At 36.1% G+C, this 25,523-nt stretch overlaps 1 protein-coding gene across 6 annotated transcripts in view; it reads left to right on the top strand.

The window, feature by feature from the left end:
* Positions 1–25,523, top strand: part of FBXL17 (F-box and leucine rich repeat protein 17) — a 464,528-nt gene that overhangs the window by 137,939 nt on the left and 301,066 nt on the right. For all 6 annotated transcript variants that reach the window (XM_082376783.1, XM_082376782.1, XM_082376784.1 and 3 more), the window contains one exon: positions 22,442–22,572. In XM_082376783.1, coding sequence (XP_082232909.1) covers positions 22,442–22,572 — 131 coding nt within the window. The remainder of the gene's footprint in view (positions 1–22,441; positions 22,573–25,523) is intronic.

The raw sequence follows: 25,523 nt of genomic DNA, 5'->3' as shown, positions 1-25,523 counted from the left end.
AATGGTACATTCATTTAAACAAGAAACTTTTTTGCTTTTTCATTTGCTAATGACTATGAAATATATACATTAAAGAAACTGATATATATGATAGAACATATTGAGATGTTAATGTATTGTGTTAGAAGATATTTTGATGAAAGTGTTCACTGGTCACATATCATTAGATCTTCTGAGCATTTGGCTTTTAAGAAGTGAATATGGTCAGTGCATATGATTAAGCGAATGTATGTCAAAAATTAACTTTATAGTTCAGAGAGTTTACTTATATACCAAATATATGAAATCTCATATTTTAGCAATAATGAAAATACCAGTTCTTTTGTAATCTCTCCCTTTCAATGTGTCATCTCTGCTGTTTTTCAGAGTTCTAAAATAATTAGGAGCTAATTCTTATATACATGCTTTAGAAAACTGGCTACTATAAAATTTACGTGTGTATTATCTGAAATTTGTCAGGTCTCTTCAAGCTTACAGTTTAGCGGGATATAATGTTTTTCTTTCTTCCCAGGAAAAGAGCAAATGTTTACGAGTTACCTAGAACTTTGGCAATAAGGCCCAGTGGATAGGAGTCTGGGCTCTGTTGTCAGCTTGTGTTTGAATCTTGGCTGTGCCATTTATTACCTAAGTGAGCAAAGTATTTTTCAGGGAATTAATTGAAGTAATATTTGCAAGATGCTTGCCTCAGTATCAAAACCACAGTAAGTGCTAAGTAAACTTTAGCTACTATTATTAAAATAGGTGCTACAATATCTAAATTGCTGGAAAATCAGAGCAGACTTTGAAAAAAAAAAATCAAATCACTGTTCTAGTCTAGTGTATCTGAAACAGAGCCTGTGGTTGTTCTGTCTTAAATGACTGATCAGCTTTAATTATATTTTGAGGATCAGAACCTAAAGCCAGCAGAGAGGATAGGCACGTTATTCTCTTATTGCTCTATCAAAACATCTCAGTGTAACCAAGACCATATGTAACCATAATTTTTTATTCATTTTCTATAACCTTGGCCTGAACATTTTGGTAGATGAATATTTTTCTAGTCACATCTAATGCTGTTTATGGTGTAGAGTAGAAATGCCTTTGGATGAACAGATTGTGCACAACAAGTGTTATAATGACCGTATGTGGGCTTTTTACGATCACTTGAAATTGTACTCATTAAAGGCAAAACAGGACTTATTAGATCAGTAAGTGCTTCCCTGAGCATTTTGAGATGGCCAAAAATTGTACACTGGTACTTAAAAGATCAGAATTATTTTCTGTGACAAAATAGCAGCGATAGCAAATGTCAGCTTTGGAAGGCTTAATTTGCTGAGAAGATTATTCTGAAGATTATATACCAGGATTGGTGTTTTGGCCTGTTAGCAGTCAGAATCTACTGGATTCATGTCAAAGCTGGTCCACAGCGTTTTAGGAGCATCTTTCTTGCTCAGCACAGTGTTTGTTTTGATGAGAAGACTGGTTTGTGGCATAAGATTGCTTAGTTTCATGGATTCAGGTAAAGGCAAGATAGCACTTTAAACATGCATAACTCTTGCAAAGCTATTTTAGTTATCTTATCTCTTGAAAACCAAGGGTAGAACTCAAGTTTTAATAAAATAAAAGCTTCTTTGTTAAAATATTTGCATTCTGACAGTGTTTTTATACTAAGACATTATACAAAATGTAATTTACATTCACAAAATGTTTGTAAATATATGTGTTCCTAGAAAGTTGTGTTACCCTTATTATAATCATGGTATATAGTTCTAAATAATTTATGATCAACATGGTATGTAATTCTTAAATAAATGATTAGGGAGATATGAGATACAGAGTGTTGAGAGTTATTGGTATAAATATATTTAATTTTATATGATTTAGAAAATCTCTCCAAGTTATTACTTTACTAAGTCTCTGGCTCTAAGTTTGCTACTAGAAGCAGGTGCCATAAAATCCCTGTGCCTTAGTGTCCTCCTATGAAGAGATGTGCCTGTATTAGGTGATCTATCTCTAGAGTTTCTTACAGCCAGACAAGTCTCTGAATTTGAGTCATTGGCCTGGACGGGACTGTGAGTGGCTGTCACTGAAACTAAGGAATGTCAAGTCTTTAGTAAGTTAGAAGGGAAAACTGGGGATTTGTGACATCTTAGATTGTTAAATCAAGGGCAAGAAGACAGAAGATTGGGAATAAATGGAAGAGTATTGATATTCTATTACTATGGTCTCGTGGACTTAATTTTACTTTGATGCTCTCAGTCTTGGCTGGACTCTATTTATTGATGACACACCCTTAGTCTTCAGATAGATTCTGCTAACATCAAGCAATATTGAAGTAAGAGGCCTTCCTTCTAAGCTGCTGTGACTATGTAAATGAGAGTCCAGAAGTAGCTAAGACTGAATGCCCACAGGTTGAGAAGATAAAGTCAGCTTTACTATGTAAATGAGAGTCCAGAAGTAGCTAAGACTGAATGCCCACAGGTTGAGAAGATAAAGTCAGCTTTACCAGAGTGGGTTTGGAAGCAGTGATAAGAACTTTTGAGGTCTCTAACAGTTGAGAATGTTAATGACTTGTATCCGGCAGAATTGAGCTTCCTCCAACACAGGTGTGTTCTTTTCACTGCCATGTACCTATTTATAAATGTAAAATATTTCTATCTTGTACTTTTGCTCTCCTTCCCACTTTTCAAAAACAAGTTCAGCAAATGCAAATGTATAGTTAACCCCTAGTGACTAGACTGTAGTGCCTAAATATCATTTGCCACATTAAGGACTAATAGGAACATGTCAAAGGACCCAAAAGCCAACATGAAGTGCCTCTCACTGGCCTAAGCTGGGATACTTTGAGCATCAAAAAGGAAAATAGCTGAAATGGATTAAAACAAATGTATAAAAGTCATGAGTTTACAAAGATCTATAAAAAAAACAAAACAGAACCGGATTTCTTCTTCCAGTTAAGATGGAGTAGTGGGGACCAGATTTACTCTCTTCCCTGAAACAACCTAGAAAAACTGACAAAATATATGAAACAATGGTCTTCAAGACACTGGATATCAGACAACCAAGGACAGTGATCCCTGAGATATAAGAAACAAACAAGAGAAGCCCTATGCTTGCCTTCGTCTAATTTGTTGGAAGAGTTTCCAGCTTGTAGCACAGAGAGGGATAACCCAGGCAAAACTCAGCAGACTATCTGAGTTGAGATGGAACCGAAAGTCCAGGGAGACCAGGATAGCCAGAATTCAGAGGACAGAGTACCAGAGTGGAGAGAACTTGCATAGAAAACCCCAGAGATTGGTGTATGCTCTCCCTTCCTTGCTCATCCAGTCCTAAATAACCCATGAGTAAAGAAGAAATCAAAAGAGAAATTAGAAAGTATTTTGAACTGAATGAGAATGAAAACACAACACATCAGATTTAGTGTGATGCTACTAAAGTACTTACTTTAAATACCACCAAACACCTGTATAAAAAAAAAAGGTCTCAAATCAATGACCTTAGCTTCTGCCTTATGAAACTTGAAAAAAGAAAAGCAAATTAAACTCAAAGTAAGCAGAGGAAAGGAAATTATAAAGATCAAAGTGGATATCAATGAAATGGAAAACAAAAAGAAAAGAGAAAATTAATGAAAGCAAAAGCTGGTTCTTTGATAAACTCGATAAATCTCTATTCAGACTACTTAAAAGAGAGAGAGAGAGAAATTGCCAATACCATGACTCAGAGGAGTAACATAACTACAGATTCTCCAGATATTAAAGGATAACAAGCGAATATTATGGACATCTTTATGCCTCTAAATTCAACAAGTTAGATGAAATGGAAAATTTATTTGAAAGATGCAAACTTCCAAAGCTCACTCAAGAAGAAATAGATAACCTGAATACCTCTATATCTCCTAAAGAAATTACGTCTGTTGTTAAAAACCTTCCCTCCAATGATACTCTGTGCCTAGATTGCTTCACTGGTGAATTCTACCAAATATCTGATATATTTTAAAAACTTTATCAGTAAGAGATACATACTTGAGTATTTACTAGTGAAATGACACAATGTTAGGGATTTGTATTAAAATATTACAAAGGGATAAAAAGAAAAAAAAAGTGGATAGGCCAATAAAGGAGACAAAAATGGTAAAATATAGATAATTGAGCTGGGCTATAGGACAGGGCTGTTCATTATATTATTCTCATTACTTTTGTTTATATTTGAAAATTTCCATAATAATAGAAAAGCTTTTAAGGGGTTAAAAAGTTAAAAATGTTGCTATTAATATAACATGATAAAATCATACTATTCAATAGCATGCTTTTTGAGAATGCATACCATGGAAAATGCTCAGGATAATAATTAATAATCATATACATTAATATATAATATTAATTTAAAATCAGTTGAACAAATAAGCCAGTGGAATCTGAAATGTCAAAGTGACATGTTATTTTTACGTGTAGTTGGAGTGCAAACCTCAGAAATGCTGTGGGTTCATGAGTTTAATGCCACAGATCCATTGTGAAATGACTTAGATCTGTTCAAATGATTTCTACCAGTAGTCAGGAAGATGCTATTTTATATGACTATTAAGGATGATGGTGAAGAATTTTTGACAAAATGTTCATTTTCATTATATGCTATATAAAAATTTATATTTGTCATAACTTAAGATTGTTGATAAATTTAAAAGTTGTGTTTATTAATTAATGATATTAATTCTGATGACATCTTAATCAATGATATTAATTCTGATGATACCTTAGATCTTATTGTTGCTTCAGTTTTTCAGTTTATAAACATGAACTGAATTCTTAGGATGTGTCAGATATGGGTATGTTTGTTTTTGTTTTTAAATAGAGGTTTTTTTTTTTGGAAGGTAACAGCTAAAAAAATGCCCAAAGTTCAGATATTTTCTTGGACCATATCATATTAAAGAACTTTTTAAAAAACACATATTTTAAAAGTGCTTATGGCTGAAAATACGAAATATTTTCTAAAGAAAAACAAAATTGATTTTTTTCAGTCAATTTAACATAAGTGAAAGAATGTTCATTCATGCAGCTAACTCAATTTTCATCTTCCTTTTCATGTTTATTCAGAGACTAGAAATGAAAGATGAACTTTCTTGTCTTTCAAATTTCCAAACAACTGATCAGTTTAGAATGTCTTATTCTAAAGGCAGAACATTTTATTTTGCTACTTTAGAGTTGTTATAGCTGTTAAGTTATAGGTTATCATTTCATTTGTTTCTGATTAATTATAGGTACTTGAGTGATATTTTGAGATGTGGCAAGTGTGTGTTCTTAAATTCATTCAGCTCTGAAGTATTCCCTAGTGAGTATGACCAGTGAGGACTCTGAAGAGGTATTTGTAGGGTGACTGTGCTTTTGGTTCTTTTTAGCTTTCCGGGAGTTAAGAGTTGAGCCAAAAATCAAGTGTTGAGAATTTAGGCGCTGATTCTCTAGGCCTGGTGTGATCCATAAATAGATTTTTTCTTTGAAGTTCACAACGGAGAGCAAACTGCTTACTGCTGTCATCAAAGCTAATAGGATGACTGCTATTGTATGACCTAGGGCAAATCACCTAATCTCTTAGCCTCAGTTTTCTCATCTGTAAAATGAGGATAATAATAACATCTACCTATCTCTCGGGTTTTAGAAGAGTGCTTGGCACATACTAAAGCAGCATTTGAAAAATAATATATATAAATTAATTAATTAATTAGAAAAATATTCATCATTATGTATAAAAGCTTCTTATAACTCTTTAGTCCTAATCCATTCATATTCTTTTATTAAAATAAAAATGAAAAATAATTTTCATGAAAATAAATCTTAGTTAAAAACTTTATGACCCTTCTTTCTACCTGAGTGCCAATGCTGAATGTTAAGATTAAAAACTGTTTGTCTGCTCTTCATGGTTTTGTTTTGTTTTTTCCCCTTTAATACACTGAATAACTAAAATAATATTTTTAATAAAATCATTAAAAAAATTCCTACCATACCAATACACTGAATCAGAGGAATACAGTTTTGTACCTTATTTTTTCATTTTTTTATTGAAATATAGTAGATTTACATTGTTGCATTAATTTCTGCTGAACAGCAAAGTGATTCAGTTTTACATATATATACATTCTTTTTTGTAAATATTCTCTTCCATTATGGTTTATCACAATATTGAATATAGTTCTGTGTGCTATACAGTAGGACCTTGTTGTTGATCCATTCTATGTATAACAGTTTTCATCTGCTAACCCCAAACTCCCAGTCCTTCCCTTCCCCACCCCACCTCCCCCTTGGCAACCACAAGTCTCTTCTCTTTGTGTGTGATTCTGTTTCTGTTTCATAGAAGTTCATTTGTGTCATATTTTAGATTCCATCTATAAGTGATATCATATGGTATTTATCTTTCTCTTTCTGACTTACTTTACGTAGTATGATAATCTCTAGGTCCATCCATGTTGCTGCAAATGTTATTATTTCATTCTTTTTTTATGGCTGAGTAATATTCCATTGTATATATACACCACATGTTCTGTATCCATTCATCTGTTGTTGGACATTTAGGTTGTTTCCAAGTCTTGGCTATTGTGAATAGTGCTGCTATGAACATAGGGATGCATGTATCTTTTTGATTTACATTTTTGTCCAGGTATATGCCCAAGAGTGGGATTGCTGGATCATATGGCACCTCTACTTTTAGTTTTTTAAGGAACCTCTATACTGTTCTCCATAGTGGTTGTACTAATTTACATTCCCACCAACAGTGTAGGAGGGTCCCCTCTTCTCCACACCCTCTCCAACATTTGTTCTTTGTAGACTTCTTAATGATGGCCATTCTGACCGGTGTGAGGTATGTTGTACCTTATTGTTATTGCACAAATTAGTGACTTTGATTTTTATTTTTCTAAATTAGTATAGGCAATGTCTACGCAAGCTGTGGCAATTTATCACATTTATTTTTTTTCATTCTGTTAAGTCAGTAATATCTGTTCAGTGAGGCTACTCTTTTTATATTTTATAACTCTATTACTCCTACTCTAGTTGTAATGTATATTTGTGCTACATTTTCATTTCCACAACTACAACAGCAGTATGTATCAATGTGACACTAGTAAAATAAATGAATTCATCTTTCAAATGACTCAGTTTGTGAAAGTCCTAACAAGTAAAATGAACAAATGAGTTTCTTTGTTGCCTCTATCCTTTGATAAAATGGTTGCTTCAGGCTCTACTATAAATATATAAATATAAAATGAGGAAAGCTGGCTCTCTTTTTTGAAAGGGCCTTTCCTGGATCTTGGCTTTATACTTTAAATATTATTTTACTTTGCTTATGTTATCCTCAGTTCACTCCTTGAATTTTTATCACACACTTGTTGTTCATAAATTATGGTTTTCGTTGCCAGTATTCCTGTAAAAAAAGGATTTCAACTTTATTTATCTGGTCTCTAACACATGAGGTCAGTCTTTATCCAAGAAAGATATTAGGAGACACTGCTTTCAAGCTCTTTTTGACTTTCAGATTCATTCACACTGTGTTGTAACAGAATTTTTATTTAAGGATCAGTGTGAATCTGCTTCATTCAATCTTGTGGTTTATACATAAATGCATAGTGATATCCGGCACAGATGGGGTCACATCTCTAAATTGACAGAATAGACTACCTGAATTAGAGAAACCAGATCTGAGGCTTAATGAGAATACGTTATAATGAAACTTAATGAGGAGCTATACTACTGAGGGAAAGAAAGTAAGATCTCATTTATTAATTAATTTTTTTATTGAAGTAAAGTTAATTTACAATGTGTTAGTTTCAAGTGTACAGCAAAGTGATTCAGTTATCATTTATTAATTTAAAATAAACATTTACTGAGAATTACAGAGAGTCCAATTAATTTGAAAACATATTCAATTGATTAAAACACTGACAGTTATATTCACTTAATAGTTTTGAACATTTATAAAATATTTAATGGTGTTTTATTATCAACTAATTCAACTGTCTTATTTAAACACTATTTTCACTGCCCCTGGGCAGGTCCTGTTAGCCACAGGGAAATGCCTGCATATGTACATATTATATATTCATTTATACACAAACACAGTACATACCCACACTGTGCCAATCATTAATCATAGAGAATCCAAATAATCAGATTTTTCTTTACAATTTTGTTTAACATTGTGCAGTGTTTATAACGATGGCCTAAGGGGCTCCTGAATACTGAGGGGAAGATAAATTATGTTGCATCTTTATTGGAGTCACATTCTTTGAAAACAGGGAATTCATTTCCATGGTAACTCTCTATTAGTCAAAAGTTATCTATGTAACAGCAGAGGTGTGTTCTAAAATTTTATCTTGGAACCTCAGTATTTAACCAGAATTTGGGTCTACATAATATTACTCATTATTTTCCATAATAATTTTTGGAATAGAGTTTGGTTGTGAGCTCCCTGTTCTCCTGTCACACTGGCCCAATAATAGAGTCCAATAGCGTCTATTGACTAAAGGCAGTTGAGCTCTTCGTATGTTTGCTCTCCAGCCCAGAGGTATCACAGGTATTTACACAAAAGCTGTTGATCACATTGTACTTACAAAACCGTCAGGAGCATAGCTGCTTCCCCTACTGTAGATTTCCTTTCAATTGATTGTATCCCAGTGGGATGATTGGCCATCAACATTTTTTTCCAAGAAAAAAGGTGCCCACTGGAACTTTCTCTGTTATATTCATTAGTGGAAATGCTTGGTTATTATGTTTGATCAGAGGTACTTTTCAACATGCAATTGGCTATCAATTTTTGATCTTTAAAAATGAAACAATACCCCTGTGCCTGAGAAAGCAGAAAGCAGCTCAGGATACTTTTACAGCTTTCATCTAGCTCAAAGGAGAAAACAAAGTTTATTAGCACCCTGGGTTTCTCAGACAAGGTGTGGGGAATGCTCTGGCAGTTATTCCCTTTTCTGGGTTGTGACAATGAACTCTCATTAGATTGACTACTTCTTTTCATTTTGGAATCTGGCTCCCCCTTCCCCTTTCTTTCCTTTTGCTTTGTGCTGGTCCTGGGTCTGTTTGCCCTCACATCCTTTCTTCTCTCTAAGCATGCTCTTCTATATCATAGGGGGCTTCACTCTGCAGGCTGCATTTAGTGGGAGGCAGGAAGGCAAAGGGAGGGAGACAGTCTGGTATTTCTCAACCTCCCTGTCTGTCTCAGGTAGCATTTCTGGCAACAGCTTCATCTCCTTCATGTTTCCAGCCCTGGACAGACCTCCTGCAGCTCCAGCTTGTATTGGAAGACCAGGCCTGTGGCCATGAACACTGAGTCTTCTTTCTGTCTCTCTAGCCTTAGGGTGCTTGTGGCCTCCTGCTGCTGCTAAATCTGTGGCTTACATTAGTCTCTCCAGTTTGTCTTCTCACCTTCCACTTCATCAGAATAACCACTTTCCTTAATGAAATTCCCTTCGTGTAATTTATGGTGGTTTCTGTTTTCCTGGTTAGATCCTAATACATATTCCTTTTTGTGTCATTCAGGGTTTCTTATGTGAGAGCACATCTAAGAGAATAGAACTGATATTTATTTCCCCTTAGAGAATCTTGTAACAATGGGCATCAAGCACAAAGCAGAGAATTGCACATAATATAACATTTAAATTAGACTTGACCATTCCTTAGACACTCTCTAGCCATACTTTGGTCTTGGATCTAGAAAAGCTATAACTAGAGAGGTAGAGGAAGCTAGCTATTTGGTAATTAGGAATAATGAAGCTACAAGGCTGTGGTGATTCCCAAGAATAGGATAGAGGGCTAGGTGCTTAAGTATAAAAGAATAGTTTTTATACATGCCCCTAGAAAGAGTAAAATTTAAATGTTTCTCAGTGCTGTAATGTATAATGTCAATTCACAGAGGCAAATGTAAAGAAAAATATTTGACTAAATAAGTTAATTGTTGTGAACTAGTTATTTGAGTTATCGATTATTAGTTACCAGTTAATTTAAGTTATATCTTGGATGGTTTTGACTGACAATTAAAAAGTAACATGCTATCATGTCAGTACTTCTGTTTATTTTTTAATTTTCAAAAATCTTGGTCATGCTTTTTGTTGATGTGAGAAGGTATAAGTGACCCAAAGTACATAATATTAAAGTAAATCATAAATTTTGATATTTAAAGTTAGCTGTATACTGGATAGTGTTATTTAAAATTTCATTTCAATTAGTTGAAGCTTTTCAACTCATAGATGGAAGAAACTGGTTGAGAGAACAGAATTAGTTCTTTGTATCAGAAAGTAGTGCTTTAATATATAAATCAAAGTTATATAATTTTTACACTTCATTTTTGAAAAATTTGCATTATATAATAACAATGTAGTTTCATGTTCTATGTTACTTAATATCAAGGAAAACTTCATAAAGACCTTCTTTCTGAGTGCTATTTCTTATTGGTAACTGATATACTGCCTATAGCATAGTCCTTAACCTAGAATTTTAGATCATTTACTTCCAGCTCTTAACATTGAGTGTGATTTGTCAATTCCAAATTTAAATACATTGTAAACCAAATGCTGTTGCTTCTTAGAACTGCTTTTGTAGGACAAAGGTAAAACTAAGTAAAACAAATGGGACCTGATTCAGTGTTTGTAGAGTACCTGATTTGGATTTTGAGTATAAATCCTTACATGCTCTTTAAAAAGTTTGAGTTTTCCAAGATTTTTCTCACCTGGAAAGTGTTCATTCTTTTATTATTATGGGTGATTGTTGCACTTACGTAATATCAAGTACAATGCCAGAAATGAAGATTGTGGAAGAAATAGGATTTTTTCCAAACGTGCATCCTGATTTTTTTCTTTCTCACTAGTAAGGGTGATCTGATTGATTCATTTTTAGATTGTTAATATCAGACTTGTCTTCCAACTAGAAGGGGTATTTGAGGCTTTGTTTGGGGACTTCAGGAGGGAGGGTAGGGGGGCAGAGTTATATATACATTTTGGAATGTTTCTTCTCATAAAAATGGCTTGGAGATTGAGAGAAGAGAAAGCTGCTAATGGATGCCTAGGTTAGCTGTTTTCTTCCTGAATGACTCAGGGCGCTCCAGACCTATGGGGTCAGCCTCAGAGAGAAGCTGCAGGTACCTACTGAAGGGGCCTCATGCTGTTCCTCTGTGAACAGTACCTGGTCACAGATTAGCAAGACTAATGTCTGAAATTAAGTTTTGGGCCCCTTTCACTTTGAACTTTGACTTTAGTCTAAGGCTCAGAAATGAGAGTGTAAGCCCAAGAGATTTTCCATGTGAAGATGAATATTCTAAACCAGAAAGAAAGAAATCAGTTGCATATTCTAAACCAGAAAGAAAGAAATAAAAGGTACTTCATTTTAGAGAGTAGGTATATCATTTCTGTAACATTTTTTGAATGCTGGAAAATGACAATATATGCCAGAGTATTTTTAATTAAAAATCATTAATGTCGTTTCTTTGTTTTTCAGTTTCATACATTTAGAAATAAAGAATGGAATAATTTGGCTGTTTGGCTTTAATAGTATAATATCAAGAGGTCAATGTACAGGTCACTTGGCTTAGATATGATAAGCTTTTGTATTGGGCTAATGGCATTTCAGTTATTTTACTACTTTTAAAAATAAGGTCGTAAAATTTTATTTGGAATATATTTCCTAAACTTTTGACACTTTGAAGTGTGATATGTGGATTCAGGTGACTGAAATGGGTTCAAAATTCCATGAATTGTCTGTTTAAAAAAAACAGATCTGTGAACTTGGTATGAGGAAATGAAAGAGAAGTATACAACCAGTCCAATTAGACAAAGTAATCTTTCCTTGCTTGCTTCACATTTGACTTAATTTACCCTTAATTTATTTAAGCTTTGATTTTTTTTCTTATTTAAGTCAAACAGTATGAATGTTTTATTTTTTTAACCGGGGAGAAATTCTTTTTCTTAGCTCCTGCTAGGTAAAAAAGTGACAGGGCTGCTTAGTGCTGCTACCTTTAAGTGCTGTTCGTAGTTTGTTATGAGCTCTAGAAATCTTCTGTGGAGAAAAGAAAGGGATTTGGTAGAAAGTAAGTCCTAGAAAAAAGTCAATTAGAGACCGTGCTGCCTGCCAGAGTGGAAGAGGAGGAGCGGAGCATCCATTCTGATTTGGTGTACGAAGAAAACAGGAATCCAATTAACAAATGCACATTTCTGCAGCAGAGGACAGTGATTAAAATTTTTGGTGAACTACTCAAAATTCCTGCCACACACATCAAAACTCTGAAAACTTAACAGAGACTGTTCAAATGTTCTTCACTTTAAGAACAAACATGAAAATAGAGAACTGATTATGCTTCTTGTTCTAAAATGATCTTTAATTGTGTAGCGTGAGAATGTTGTTTTTTATTATTTAATGCTTATGTATTAGTGAGGTTTATGTTCAGATATATCACTTTTAGAAACACGTAGCTTCAGAGCTGCAGATCCTGCATTCGGTATAGTTAAAAGAACAGAGGCCTGGTTTACGGAAACCTAGGTACATGAAATTATTTTTAATGTTTTGTTCTTGATTTCAAATTTACTCATTCAGCAATCAGCATTTAATAATTTCGTTTGATGCACCTAGTACTGTGTGAAGCACCGGTGACACAAAAGTGAGTAAGACATGGTCACTGACCTGCATTAGCTTGCCTTAGACTCTAGTGGGAGAAACATAGACTTAATTAGACTAAATTATAAAGCAGTGTGTTTAAGGCCGTGGTGGGAGAATGAGCAACATCGTTGGGTGTACAGAGGGCAGAGTCTCTTAATCTGATGGTGGGCATCCTGGGAGGTTTTACAGAGGATGTGTACTGGAGCTGTGAAGGCTGCATTATGCTTTGACAGGAAACGAAGCCAGCCTTGTAACTGCTCCAGGTGGCTTGGGACAATATTGCTGCTAATGCTTTTTTTTTTTTAGAATCATGCTAGTCCACTATGTATTATTTTTTATTACTCTGGGTATGTATGCCCACAAAGTAGTGTAATCAATTAATTAATAATTTTTTTTACTCACTATAAATTGAAAGGCTAGTATGATTGTACCTAGCTAACCTAATGAATTTAACACATTTATATATAATTAATACTTTTAGATATTAAATTTAGAAGTGTAAGTGCTACCTGTGTGCTGATGAGGCCCACGTTTATTTGACATCTCTCCTTGGATATCTAACAGGCATCTCAGATATAGTATATTCAAAAGCAAAGTCTCTCCCTACCTGTCCCCAAAGCATCTTAGTTAATTGCAGTAATACCTTCCAGTTGCTCAAACCAAAAAACCTTGGAATTATCCCTGATTCTTATTTTTCTCTTGTGCTCCGTAACTAATTTGTCAAAAAATTCTGTTGATTCTAATTTCAAATATATCCAGAATCTGATCACTTTATACTACCTCCAGCTGCTGTCACTGTGGCGCAGTCACTGATGTTGCTTGACTAGATTAATTCATTACAGCTTCTCTGCCTCTACCATTGCTCCTAGTCTAGCTAGACTCGCACAGAAGCTAGAATAATCATTTAAAAATGTAACTTAGATCCTGTCACATACCTGCTTAAAACCCACCAAATTCCCAAATTCCTTAGAGCAGAAGCTAAAATCCTTACTTTGGCCTACAAGGCCTCATACAGTCTTCCCTTCTTTGCTCCCCTCTTGGGCCATGTCTCTAATTAGTTTTCCTTCTGTTCACTCTGCTCCAGAACCTCTGGCTCCTTACTAATCCTCCAAAACGCTAGACCCGTTCCCAACTCAGGGCCTTTGCACTAATTCTTGTCCCAGGCATCAGCATGGTTTTGTTTGCTCCCTCACCTCCTTCAAACTTGTGCTCATATATCTTTTCAATGAGATCATTCTTGACTGCTTATTTAAAATTACACTCCATCTTTCTTCCCCCCACTGGTTTCCATCTGCCTTGCCTTGCTTTATTTTTTTCTCTATAGTACTTAACACCTTTTAACATACTATACAATTTGTTTACTTATTGTTTCTACTGCCCCCTTCCAACTAGGAATATAAGTACCCTATGGACAGGGATTTGTTTGTCTGTTTTGTTCACTGCTATATTTTTAGCAGCTGGAATATTTTCTGGTACATAATGGATGCCCAATAAATAGTTTACTGACTATATGAATAATAGTCTTCTATGTTCTTTTTTGAGTGATTGAAGAGGCTGAGCTTTTTAAATTATTTTCACACTTTCAGTAACTGGATTTAAATATCAATTGCTCTGCACTAGGGAAGTGGTTCCTTGTCCAGGCCGGGATCAACTGGGTATCTTTTTCAGTAATAGGAATGGTTAGCCTTACCCCAAGCCAGTTAAATCAGAACCTCTAAGGATGGGACCCGGTCATCAGTGTTTTTTAAAAGTTTCCCCATATGATCCTAATGTGCAGCCAAGGTTAGAGCCACGTGCTCAGGAGCATTTAAATAAGTACGAATGAATGAATGAAAGCGCACCACAACTACTGCACCAGAGATGCAGATTTGGACCAGCTCAAGCATTAGGATTGGATATAAAATGTTTGCAATGAGAGCTTGGTCCTGAGCAGCACAGCCCAGGGAGGGCTGGTGGGGGAGGAGGAAGGGAAGGGGAAAGGGAAGGTGAGTAGATGGAGAAAACGAAGAGGGGACTCCCAAGTAGCTGTAGCAGGAAGGAAAGTTTGTTCCCCTGGTCCCTTGGCAGCTGTTGCCAATTGATGATTTCTGTCTAAAAGGCATAGTTCTGTTGTGGGCTGCCTAGTTAGTAATTTGTGTTAAGGCAGGTATATTATATTTCTAAGACTCACTAATTTTTCCTGTCTCTGAAGTAATCAGGAAGTGAGCTCAGTTTTAAATAATGAATACAGGTCTCTGAGCACAGTGAGAATAACTTCTCAAAGCTTGGAGAAAGAGATTTGAGCTATTTTAACTTAAGATGTCAGGGAGTAGTAGGTATGGACAGTGAACGGCCTTGATATGCAAGCTCTGGGATTCCTTTCTTCAGTTGAAATGTTTTTGTTTCCTGAAGGTTTCAGAGAAGGTGGGAGATATGATCAGAGTTATTTAAGGAATATTTATCTGACTGGTTATGTGGCAAGAAGGAGTTAGAAGGGATAGCTCTGAAGAGAAGCAGTGAGTAAAGTGTCCTAGAAAGCAAAACAGAGCATGAATAAAATGGTGAAAGATGTCAGATCCAGTAGGAGAATGGCAGAACCAACCAGGCCTTGGATTTGGAAATAAAACAAAGAGACAGCAGCCCATTGTGATTAAGAAGGCAGTGGTTGGAAAGAACACATAGAGAAGGAGCCAGAGAATTAACGTGGTAGCAATTGTGGATGTGATAAGCATTCCAGACCCTGGAAGTCCTATTTTCATGGTTAGAATTAGAAATTTTTATTGTCTCTGCCAGGCTCTCAGGCTGTTTAAAAGCTTTCAGTTATACCCTGAGTGTCTCAGTTCTATGAGGTGCTGGGAAGGATTTGCCTGATGTCCTAAATGTGACTTATCTAGCTTTTATTACTCTCTCCATACTCGAGTGCCAGCCTTAACCAAACTGAGGTTCAGCCTAGTTGATGAGCAGAAGGGATGCCCCTTGCTCTCTCCTTTGTCCAACCAAGTTCTTCTCTAAATGTAGATAACAGAACCTGTCGAGGTGCGGAAGGCTTCCTGTGCTCAGGGACAGAAGTTCCCTCTGCCCCTTTCCATTCCCAGCAGTCTCAGTTTCTTTACTACTGTTTTTAGTCTTGCCGTGCACAACCCATACTATAGCCCCCTCCCTTTCTCCTTGTATCTCCCTCCCTGTCTTTAATAGGTGGCTCTCCCCACTTTCTTATAAATGCCTTTCTCTGACCCCTCTGTCTCCCTGTGCTTTTGGTCTCTCCCGTGATCCCCATCTTGGCAGCCTGACAGGTGATTGGCAGGTGAGTGTGTGTTGCTGATCTACGGCCCCAGCAGCCTGTCTTTACCCTTGACTTTGCTCCCTAAAGATTACAAGCGATTGCTTTGAAACTCAGTCCCAAGGAAGCCAACATCCACGGGGCTGGCAAGAAGTAATTTAGGTACTAGTTGACATTTGACCATATTTAACTATACAGAAGTTTTTATTCTTTTCAAAAATTATCACCTCCAACTGGCTTCACGTAAATTATCCTCGTTAGTCTGAAACAGTGGAACATTCCTGCTGCCTTTGCCAAGGTACTGTGAGTCCTCTTATGCTGCTTCATCCCCTTTAGTCAACCTGCACAATTGAGGATTTTGTTTCATTTTTTACTTTTCCAGAGTCTTAACAAAATTTGGAAGCTATTTGAGGTCTTTTTATAATCCTCCAAGTCTGTGTTTCCTAGGTAACATTTTAGTGTCTCATTTTATTCTTAAGTACATACACAACCATACAATCATTGACTGATTTTAGCCTTTAACCTGAATTGGCTATAAGTAATATTTTTTTTTGCAATAAAAGCAGTATTAAACTGAAAGTTGACTACCTGCATTCTACATTCTGACTTGAATTTCTTTTAAAATACCTTACTAAGCTGTTTAAAAATTGGAATGAAGCATTTAAAAGATCTTGGTGGTATGGCTTTGCTTATTCAAATCCTCTGTGATTTGTGTAACCCAAGACTACCAGTGAATTTGTAAGGAAAGTAAGTTTAATTAAAATGTCAGTTTCCTAAATGTAATTATTTGTTTATGAAGGATTATTTTAGGTAGCTTTTTATGAAACGCTGGAGGGCACTATTATGAAATTCCCATAGCAAGGGAGGGAATGTGATGGATTTGACAGAGCTGTTTGTGGGGTTCTGAATAAAAATGTCACATCCCATAGAGGTGCTCCGTATGTTGTCTTATAATGATGCCGGTTACCAGGAATTAGCCTCCTGGAACTGCCTTTGGATACTGTCATATTTCAAGTTGAACTGGCCAATATGGTCGTAGGGAAGGTGACACAAGCATAGTCAGTGACTGTCAGCTCATGAAAAATGAGCCTTAATTGAATCCGAGGGCAAAACACTCTTCAAGATCTCAATAGAAAGCTGGCATGTGGGAGCCAAAGTAAACCTGTTTCCTCATGTTTGAGTCTGTGCTCCATTGGAAGAGAAAGAATGCTCCATTTATGGACAATAAATACAGGGCAGTATCAGCCACAGGTGGCCCAGTGTCATCATCTGACCCACCTTGAACTGATGAATGGGCATGGATGCAGGATTTCTGAAAGCTCAGGAGTCAGTGAACTAGAATTAGAATTTTATCACACGTAAATAGTTTCTGGAATTGTTACTTCTTGCTATTCCATTAGTTCTAGAAGATATCTTTGGGTTTTCCTAAGTCTGAAAAATAGTTTAGATTTGCCATCGACTCTCTCCCTATTATCGGCACTTTAATAAGTTATTCAAACCTCTTTGGTCCTCAGTTACCTTCCCTAATGTAAGGGGACCAATCTGGCACAAATAAAGTTTTCTTTCCTACAGAACTTTATTGTATCCTCCCGCTGGGTCCTGGTCGAGGAAGTAATTTTTTTTTTTTATTGTGGTAAAATGTACATAACAAAAGTTTACCTTTTTAACCATTTTTAAGTGTACAGTTCAGTGGTGTTAAGTACATTCACAGTGTTGTGATGAGATACTTTACAGTGAAGGAAGCTAAGAGATAAAGTCATAATTCACAAAGAAACTTTGTGCCAGAAGCTATGCTAGACCCCAGAATATGCATGTGTAGGAGATATTTATGTGGCTGGATAGAATTTTTATGATTTTCATCTTTGTAGTGACTATAATACAGTATAGTTGGGAAAATAAAATGATGCTGTATGTGTATTATACGTGGCTATATTTAATAATAGTTCACATATGCGTATGGTTACACGTAGCAAAATTCATCCTTAACATTCATGGGTTTAATAGTCATGCTTCAGAATATTTTCTAGCAGCTCTGTGGGTCCATTTCATGTATTTCTGATTTGGCTGTGGTACAGACATGAGGCTGCTGTCAGGATATGAGCTCAGCAAGCCGCCCAGTACCTGCAACTCACAGAGGCTACTTCATTCTTTACATGTTCCCAGAACAGTAGTGATGAAAATTTTGGGGGTGTTGGGATCAAAAATACCCTGTAAAGAAAGCTAACTATAAAAATAATGTGGCTTAAGAAAATGGTGATTTTTTTAATTGAGGTATAGTTGACAATATTATATTAGTTTATGGTGTACAAGAGTGATTCAAAATTTTTATAGATTATACTCCATTTATAGTCATAAGAAATGGTGATTTTTATATAGAAAATAGAAATATGGGGTACATTACTGAGGGGAACATTAAGAGGGATATCAAATTTAACAGTGATTCTGATCCTTGACATGTATAAGTTCATCTCTGCTTAATCAAGAATAAGAAAACTTGACCAGTGAAACCGTTTTAGCTACTAGTTTAGCTCCAATGCAAAATTTTGTGAAAAATAAAAGTTTAGTGAAAGTGAAAAGACAGTTACCTTGTGGTATTAAGATATGTATAGGAAATATGTGACTGCTCACAGAATATGAATTGAATAAAAGCCAGGAGCTATGCAAACATTTTCATAAAACATTTCCATTAAAGTCATCTTTCCATGATTGAAGACTGGTTTGAGAAATTTAGTTCCCCAATGCGGAGCTGATAAGAGTGACCACATCAGAGTTGCTTGTCTTCCCAGGAAGTGTTTTCTTGGCCACTGAAGATACACCTAGAGAGAAGGCTGAATGGAGCAAGCATCTCCCTCTAAGCTTTTGTGAACATAACGTATCTAAAGAAGGGCAGTGAGCCTCAGAGTTTAAAGTGGCTAAGGATATTCCCCTTGTCTTAAGAGAAACCTGACTTCTCTTCAAGCATACAGAGTCCCCTATAGCCCTTCTGTGTTGATTTTCTATTGCTGTACAACAAATTACCATAGACTTAGCATCTTAAAACCACATATATTTATCATCTTACTATATCCATGGGTCAGAAGTCCACATGCTGCAACTTGGTTTTTCCAGGGTCTCATAAGGTCACAATCAAGGTGTCAGTTGGGGTTGCATCTCTTTCTAGAGTTTAGGTCCTCTTACAAGCTCATGTAGTTGTTGGAAGAATTCAGTTCCTTGTAGTTATAGGACTGAGGTCCGCATTTTCTTTCTAGCCGTCAGTCAGGGACTGCTCTCAGCTCCTAGAGGCCTCTTGAGGGTCTTAGCCATGTGGTCTTCTCACAGGGCCTTTCACAGTCCCTCTCACAACGTGGTTGCTCACTTCTCCGAGGCCAGCAGGAGAATCTCTCTGACCTCTAGACCCTTTGTCAGAGCTCAACTGATTAGGTCAGGCCCATCCAGGATACTGTCTTTTGATTAATTCAGTGTTTAATTGGTCAGGGATCTTAATTATAGCTGCAGAATCCTTTTACTTTTCCTTATAAGGTCTTGCCCACACTCAAGGTCAGGGATTATATTAGGGCATGGGTCCTTGGGGTCATTTTAGAATTTTACCTACCATACCTGTTTATTTTCTCACTGTGTTTCTCAGGGTCAGAAAGTGGAGGCAGGATCCTCTTTGCTCTGCATGGCTGCTTCCAGGCCATTACTCTTCCAACATTTGTGAAAAATAACAACAACAAATATAATTAACAAAATATCGAGACTTTGAGACTTGTTCCATTTGGCATTACCATTGTCTCTCCTGTTTTATTGCCGTCTTCTCTGTACTCCTTGTGTCTCCTGCTCCTTCATAAAAGACATGGGTACCGGCCTCACAACCTTGTGCTTTGCTCCAAGCCTAGCTGTTATTCTGGATGATTTCTGTTTCCATCACCACATGGAGATACGTCAGGAGTTGGGAGGGAAGAAAGCATAGCAAGGAGCATGTGCATCAGCCCTTTGATTCTTTAAATGGCTTTAGTGATGTCTGAAAGATTATTAGAAACTTATTTTGCTATCTGTTTTGTATTTTATATAGTCTTTTGGTTATCGTTCCTTTAGGTACTTCAGAACATTTTTGTTGTTTTGTTTAATACCAGCCTACCTTATTTATGGTAGGCAGAGAGGTAAAGGATAGGAATCAGGTGCCATGTTTGGGGTATAAAGTTAGAGCCCAGGCAGCCTACCTCTGGGCTCTGGGTGTGGTGTTGGCTATAGCTCTCAGACAGTGGAGTGAGGAGACCCTTGAGGAAGGGGAAACAGCGAGTCAGCCCAGGTTCTGACTGGTCAACTGCATGGAGCTGCTGAGACAGCCAGAGCAGCCTGTTTTTTTTGTTTGTTTGTTTTTGTTTCTTGTTTTGTTTGTTTAACAAAGGTGCGTCTGTTCCCTTTCATTATGCTTTGGTTGCCAAGTACCAACCATGTTCTGATGTTGGTAAAGCCTCAGTCCATGGTAACTTGAGGAAGAACTTCGTCAAACCCATTTCTTCTTTCCTGGTCCTGCCTCCGTTCTCTTGTGTTGTCCTGAGTCCCACACTGGATGGCGACTTCTTGGAACATCTGACCTGAGAGGCCGATCGCAGAGAGGTTTTCCTGAATCTCGTGCTGAAGGCTCAGAATTCAGCCTTAGGGACAGAGGCTTGCTGTCTCAACTAGAAAGCGTTCCCTACTGTTGTGGACCTTTTCGCATTTCGCCCTCTTAGCCATCCCTGTTTCTCTCCGTAGCCCTGCAGCACGCATCAGAGCAGTGGGCAGGGACTCTGCATGAAGCCCCTCTGTGAGCTGAGGTGGGGAGTAGGGTGTGCGTGGTTCCTGGCAGACCCAGTTCTCCGCAGCTGCTCCGTCCAACACTGTAGCCACTGGCCACAGATATGAAAAGTAAATGCAAACTAAACAACATTAAATAAGGTCAAAAAAACTCAGGTCCTTCCTCACACTAGTCGCGTCTCAAGTGCTCAGTAGCCACGTGTGACTAGTGGTTACCATATTCGACAGCAGAATTAGAGAACGCTTCCATCATTGCAGGAAGTTCTCTGGGATGGTGCTGCTTTAGAGTGTTTCTTTCCCTTTTGTCCTACAGCAGCGGCGATACCAGTGTCTTCTCTTCCCTTGGGGTCGAAGCTCGCCTGACTCACTGCTCTGAGTTACGCCTGCAAGTCATCTTCGTGCAGGAATTACCTCCTTCCGCTACAGCAGGACTTGAGGGTGGCCTAGAGAAGACTGCCATGTCCTGGAGGGCTCCCTGATGGTGCTGGAAAGGCCATGTACTAGTTTTCTATTGCTGTAACAAATTACCGCACGCTTAGCAGCTTAAAACAGCACAAATTTGTTACCTCATAGTTTGTTAGAAGATCACCACAGGTTTCATCAGACTAAAATCACCCACCTTGTATTCTTTTCTGGAAGATCGAGAGGAGAATCTGTTTTCTTGCTCCGTCAGGTTTTTGAGGAAATTCAGTTCTCTAAGGTTGTAGGTCTGAAGTCCAGATTTCTTACTGGCTGTCAGCTCTAGAAGTTGCCCACATTCCTTGACTCCTGGCCCTCTTCCTCCAGACACAAAGCCAGTAAGGGCAGGTTGAATCCCTTTCACAATTCAAATGTCCCCTGCATCTTCCTCCTCCGCATCTCTCTGACTTTAGCTGGGAGAGGTTCTCTGCTTATAAGGACTCATGTGACTAGATTGGGCCTACCCTGCGTAGTCGCCTCATCTCAAAATCCATAACTTTAATCACATCTGCAAAGTCTCTTTTGCCATATGACGTAGCGTATTAGGGCATAGATATCCTTGGGAGGGGTGTTATTTGGTCTACCACATGCTTCCAAATTAATTCTTTGCATGTTATTAAGCAAAAACAGCTTATTTGAGATACAGTTTATTTGAAGAGGATAATTAAGATACTACCATCTTTGTGTAAATGATATTATTAATTTTCCTTGGAGACAACATCAGGGGAAGACAGGAAACATCAGGAAAGGAGTAGAGAAAGTGAACAAATAGGGAAGGTGGTACATGGAGAAAATCTTTACTTCTTGAACAATGTTTTATATTGCTTTTCACATAGTGGAACATACAACCCATAATACTGCAATTTGGAGTACATTGATAAAATATCACCAAGATATCTCTGAATTAACTACTTACTCATATTTTATCTTTAAAAAAAAAAAGAGAAAACCTATACAAAAGTGGCATTATAATCACGAAGATAAATATCTGAAATGGAACAATGTTAAAGAAAATAAGCCTATCAAATTGTGGGTAATTAATGAGAGATTTAACAGCTTTCCCACCTATTAGATTGCTAACTTTTGATTTTTATGATGCCTCAATAAATCTGTTTGATTTTAATGTTTGTTGCCATTCATTTGTTCATCATAGATTTCTGACCTCATTTCTAATTTAGTATTAAAATATTATGTAACCATTTAGTTTAATCAAATGATTCTAGACTGTTGTCTATTGTACAGTGATACTCTATAATAAGCTATATTTATAGTTTTTGAGGATGAATGTAGTATTTATATTTCTCATCTTTCATTTTATTTATCTCATTAGCTAAGAAACCTTTCCAGCTTGGACCTACGTCATATCACCGAACTGGATAATGAAACCGTGATGGAAATTGTCAAGAGGTGCAAAAATCTAAGCTCTCTCAATCTCTGCCTGAACTGGATCATAAATGACAGGTAACCATTGTAACATCTTAAAAATACTTTTCCAGAGGGAAACATGTGCTCTATGTACCAAGTACTGATTATCATTATAATAAGGCATGTCTACTTTAAGGAAAATGTGATAAAGCCATGACTTTTAAAATAGATATGTTTAAGTTTTGAAAACCATTTAGAAGTATACTTTTAACCCATCCATTGCTTATATTTGCAACAAGGTTTTTATGTGCTAAGACTCAAATGTTTGCCTGAACAGTTATAATAATAGAAGTCTATTGAATTTTCTCTTTGTCACCCATCCAAGACATATTGTTTGTCACTTTAATATTTTTGCAACTTTTGTGTTGATTTTACTTTTCACTTATCAAGGAAAATGGTTCTTAGAAACTGTTTCAAACATTATACATTCACATCCTTTCTCAAGGATGACATTTTGTTTTCTGTGTAAATAGAATTTGTTTTGAAAATGAAAGTCATGTGATGGACAGTTTAATATGTAGTGTAAAATGGGTAGTTTTTAAAACAAACAATGATAAACCAGTTTTTCTCTGAAATATTTAATGAAGGAAAAAAAAAAGATGCAAGAACCCTTGAAAATAGACTTCTTTATAATGAAAACAACTGCAGAGTTAGCACTACTCTACTACTGCTGATTAGTTAAGGTGGGTTCTTAAGTATAAGCGTGAGATAAGATTCTTGCCCAGTGACTTTTCAAGAATAAATTTTTTTAAAAAGTTAGGCCACCAAAAATATTTTGCTTTCAAAATAGAAAGCACTATTTCAGCTATAATTAGAACCTATTTAGATTTAAATATTTTTCACAGATTAGAGCAGAGGTTTATTAAGTTTGTGTCAGATAATGCTTTAAATTCAATACGCTTCCCCCTTTCGCTTTTAATTTCCTTTTATACTTTTAACAATAAAATCGTGTAGACTACATTTTCCCCAAGTATGGTAAATTCTAGTGACATTTTAATAAATTACCCTGCATTGCTCTTTAAATTATGTGATAGCTTTTGACTTAGCTCTTTCTTAGTAAAATTTTTCTTGAAAAATTTACTAATCCAGAATTGGCCCATGGTCATCATTTATAAAAGGTGTTTATTGTTTTTGAGTAATAGTCACTATGTGAGGTGGATCAAAATCTAAAGAAAATTGATGAAAATTTTAAAAATTAAATTGTTCTCTGTAATCAGCTTTTGCCTACATAGCCAATTATGTGGCAACTTAAAAATAATCTTTTAAGTGTTTTTCATAATAACTAATAAAATAAAGTACATGAAAAACATCATCCTGTGGTTTAGGTGTTTAGCATTAGCTTAATATTGAGGTAAACTTCTTGGTAATGCTTTAAGTTGAAAGGTGAAAACTATTTGTGCCACAATATGGTTATGAAAACGATTGCCTTTCGTTGCACAACAGTTTTCTATGTCCATGCATAGAAGCCTCAGTACTTGGAGCCTACAGAGGTAAATTAGATGCAGTCCGTATATGATTATAAGGGCTATCTGCTTGGTAAACATTTTGCTTAGGTTTGTATTATTTACACAAAGATATTCAGAGATTTCTCATCTTCTAGCTCTTCAAATGCTTAGTTAGCCATAACTGGGTATTTACAAATGAAAAAGTGGGCAGCCCTCACCTTCTCTTTCTTAGGTTCCATCTACTCAAATCTCTTGCGATTTCAGTCATTTTTTTCCTAATTATAATGGTTATTTGGTATTTGATCCTAAATACCTGTACTGTAGAGATTTATTTGCAAGGAATGAAAGTGTATTTTTATGTTTTTAATGGAAAAGTTTGGATTAATTGAGGAAACGTGCATTTTAATGAGGCTGAGTGGTAGAGTTTTAAAGATCAGACTCTTTTAGGTTTTAATTACACTACTTGCACTTATCCTGTGTACTGTAATAGGAGTTTCAAACATTAAAACCCACTTTGTAGTATCATCTAAATTACTCAGCTCATTGTTCTTGGCATACTCTATCACTAAGCTAAGTAATATTTGTAATTATATTGGTATAAATCTAGGACTTCCCATCAGACTTAATTATAATTTCAGCACTTAGCCGAGATGGGTTAGCAACCTTTCGTATAGAGGACACTGGCATGCACTAATGCATTTAGCCTATCAATTAGCGTCTGTTTTACATTTGTTCATTATTATTATCCTCTAGTAAATCAGGAGGCATTTATTAACCCCCTACTAAATACTTGGTGCTGTGTCTCAGACTGTGGAGCGCTGAGTCCCTGCTGCTCTCAGAAGGTTTTCTCTTTAGGTGACATATGACTTAATGAGGGGGATAATAGTGAGCCTTGTAAGGATAGAGGGGAGGAAGGTAACCTTTATTACCCAGGTAATTGATAGGCACTTTACATGTGTTCTCATTCAATCCTTTCAACATCTTTTGTCAGCGGAAGGTCATACTATTCCTATTAAATTTAGCCCATTTGTTTGACTTTTCTTTGGCTTTTCCAGTTGTACGTATTTTCCATCTTTGCTGCAGTAACAACTGGATGGGGACAAACAAGAAAAAGCAAATGGCTAATGAGTCAATTTCCCTTTCATAGCTGGGTTCACACACAATTGACATTTATATGTAACATTCTTAGTTTTTTTTAAACTAATCTCATTATTTTCTTCCATAATAAAGTTACAATAGAACCTTTAGATACTATTTTAAGCATAATACCTGTGAAAAGGATCTATGTTTAATGCTGCTAGCTTTAATAAAGGATTCCTCACATGAAGATAAACTTTGATACTCTTCCCAGATCTTTAGATATAAGATTTATCCTGAATTTTAAAAGATTTTATCAATAAACTTTTTTTGAAGCTCAAAATTTTAAAACATTTAGTAATTGAAGGTCTTTACTGTTAAGCTCATGAAACCTTTTAGCATTCTGTGGTTCTTGAATTGATCTGTGTGACTAAGACATGCTGTTCTTTATCTTTGTTTTCTAAA

The sequence above is a fragment of the Balaenoptera borealis genome, assembly GCF_965194805.1.
Source record: "Balaenoptera borealis genome assembly, chromosome: 2".
In the NCBI taxonomy this organism is placed as follows: domain Eukaryota; kingdom Metazoa; phylum Chordata; class Mammalia; order Artiodactyla; family Balaenopteridae; genus Balaenoptera; species Balaenoptera borealis.
Note: the sequence above shows the minus strand (reverse complement) of the source record. Positions and strands in the feature narration are given on the sequence as shown.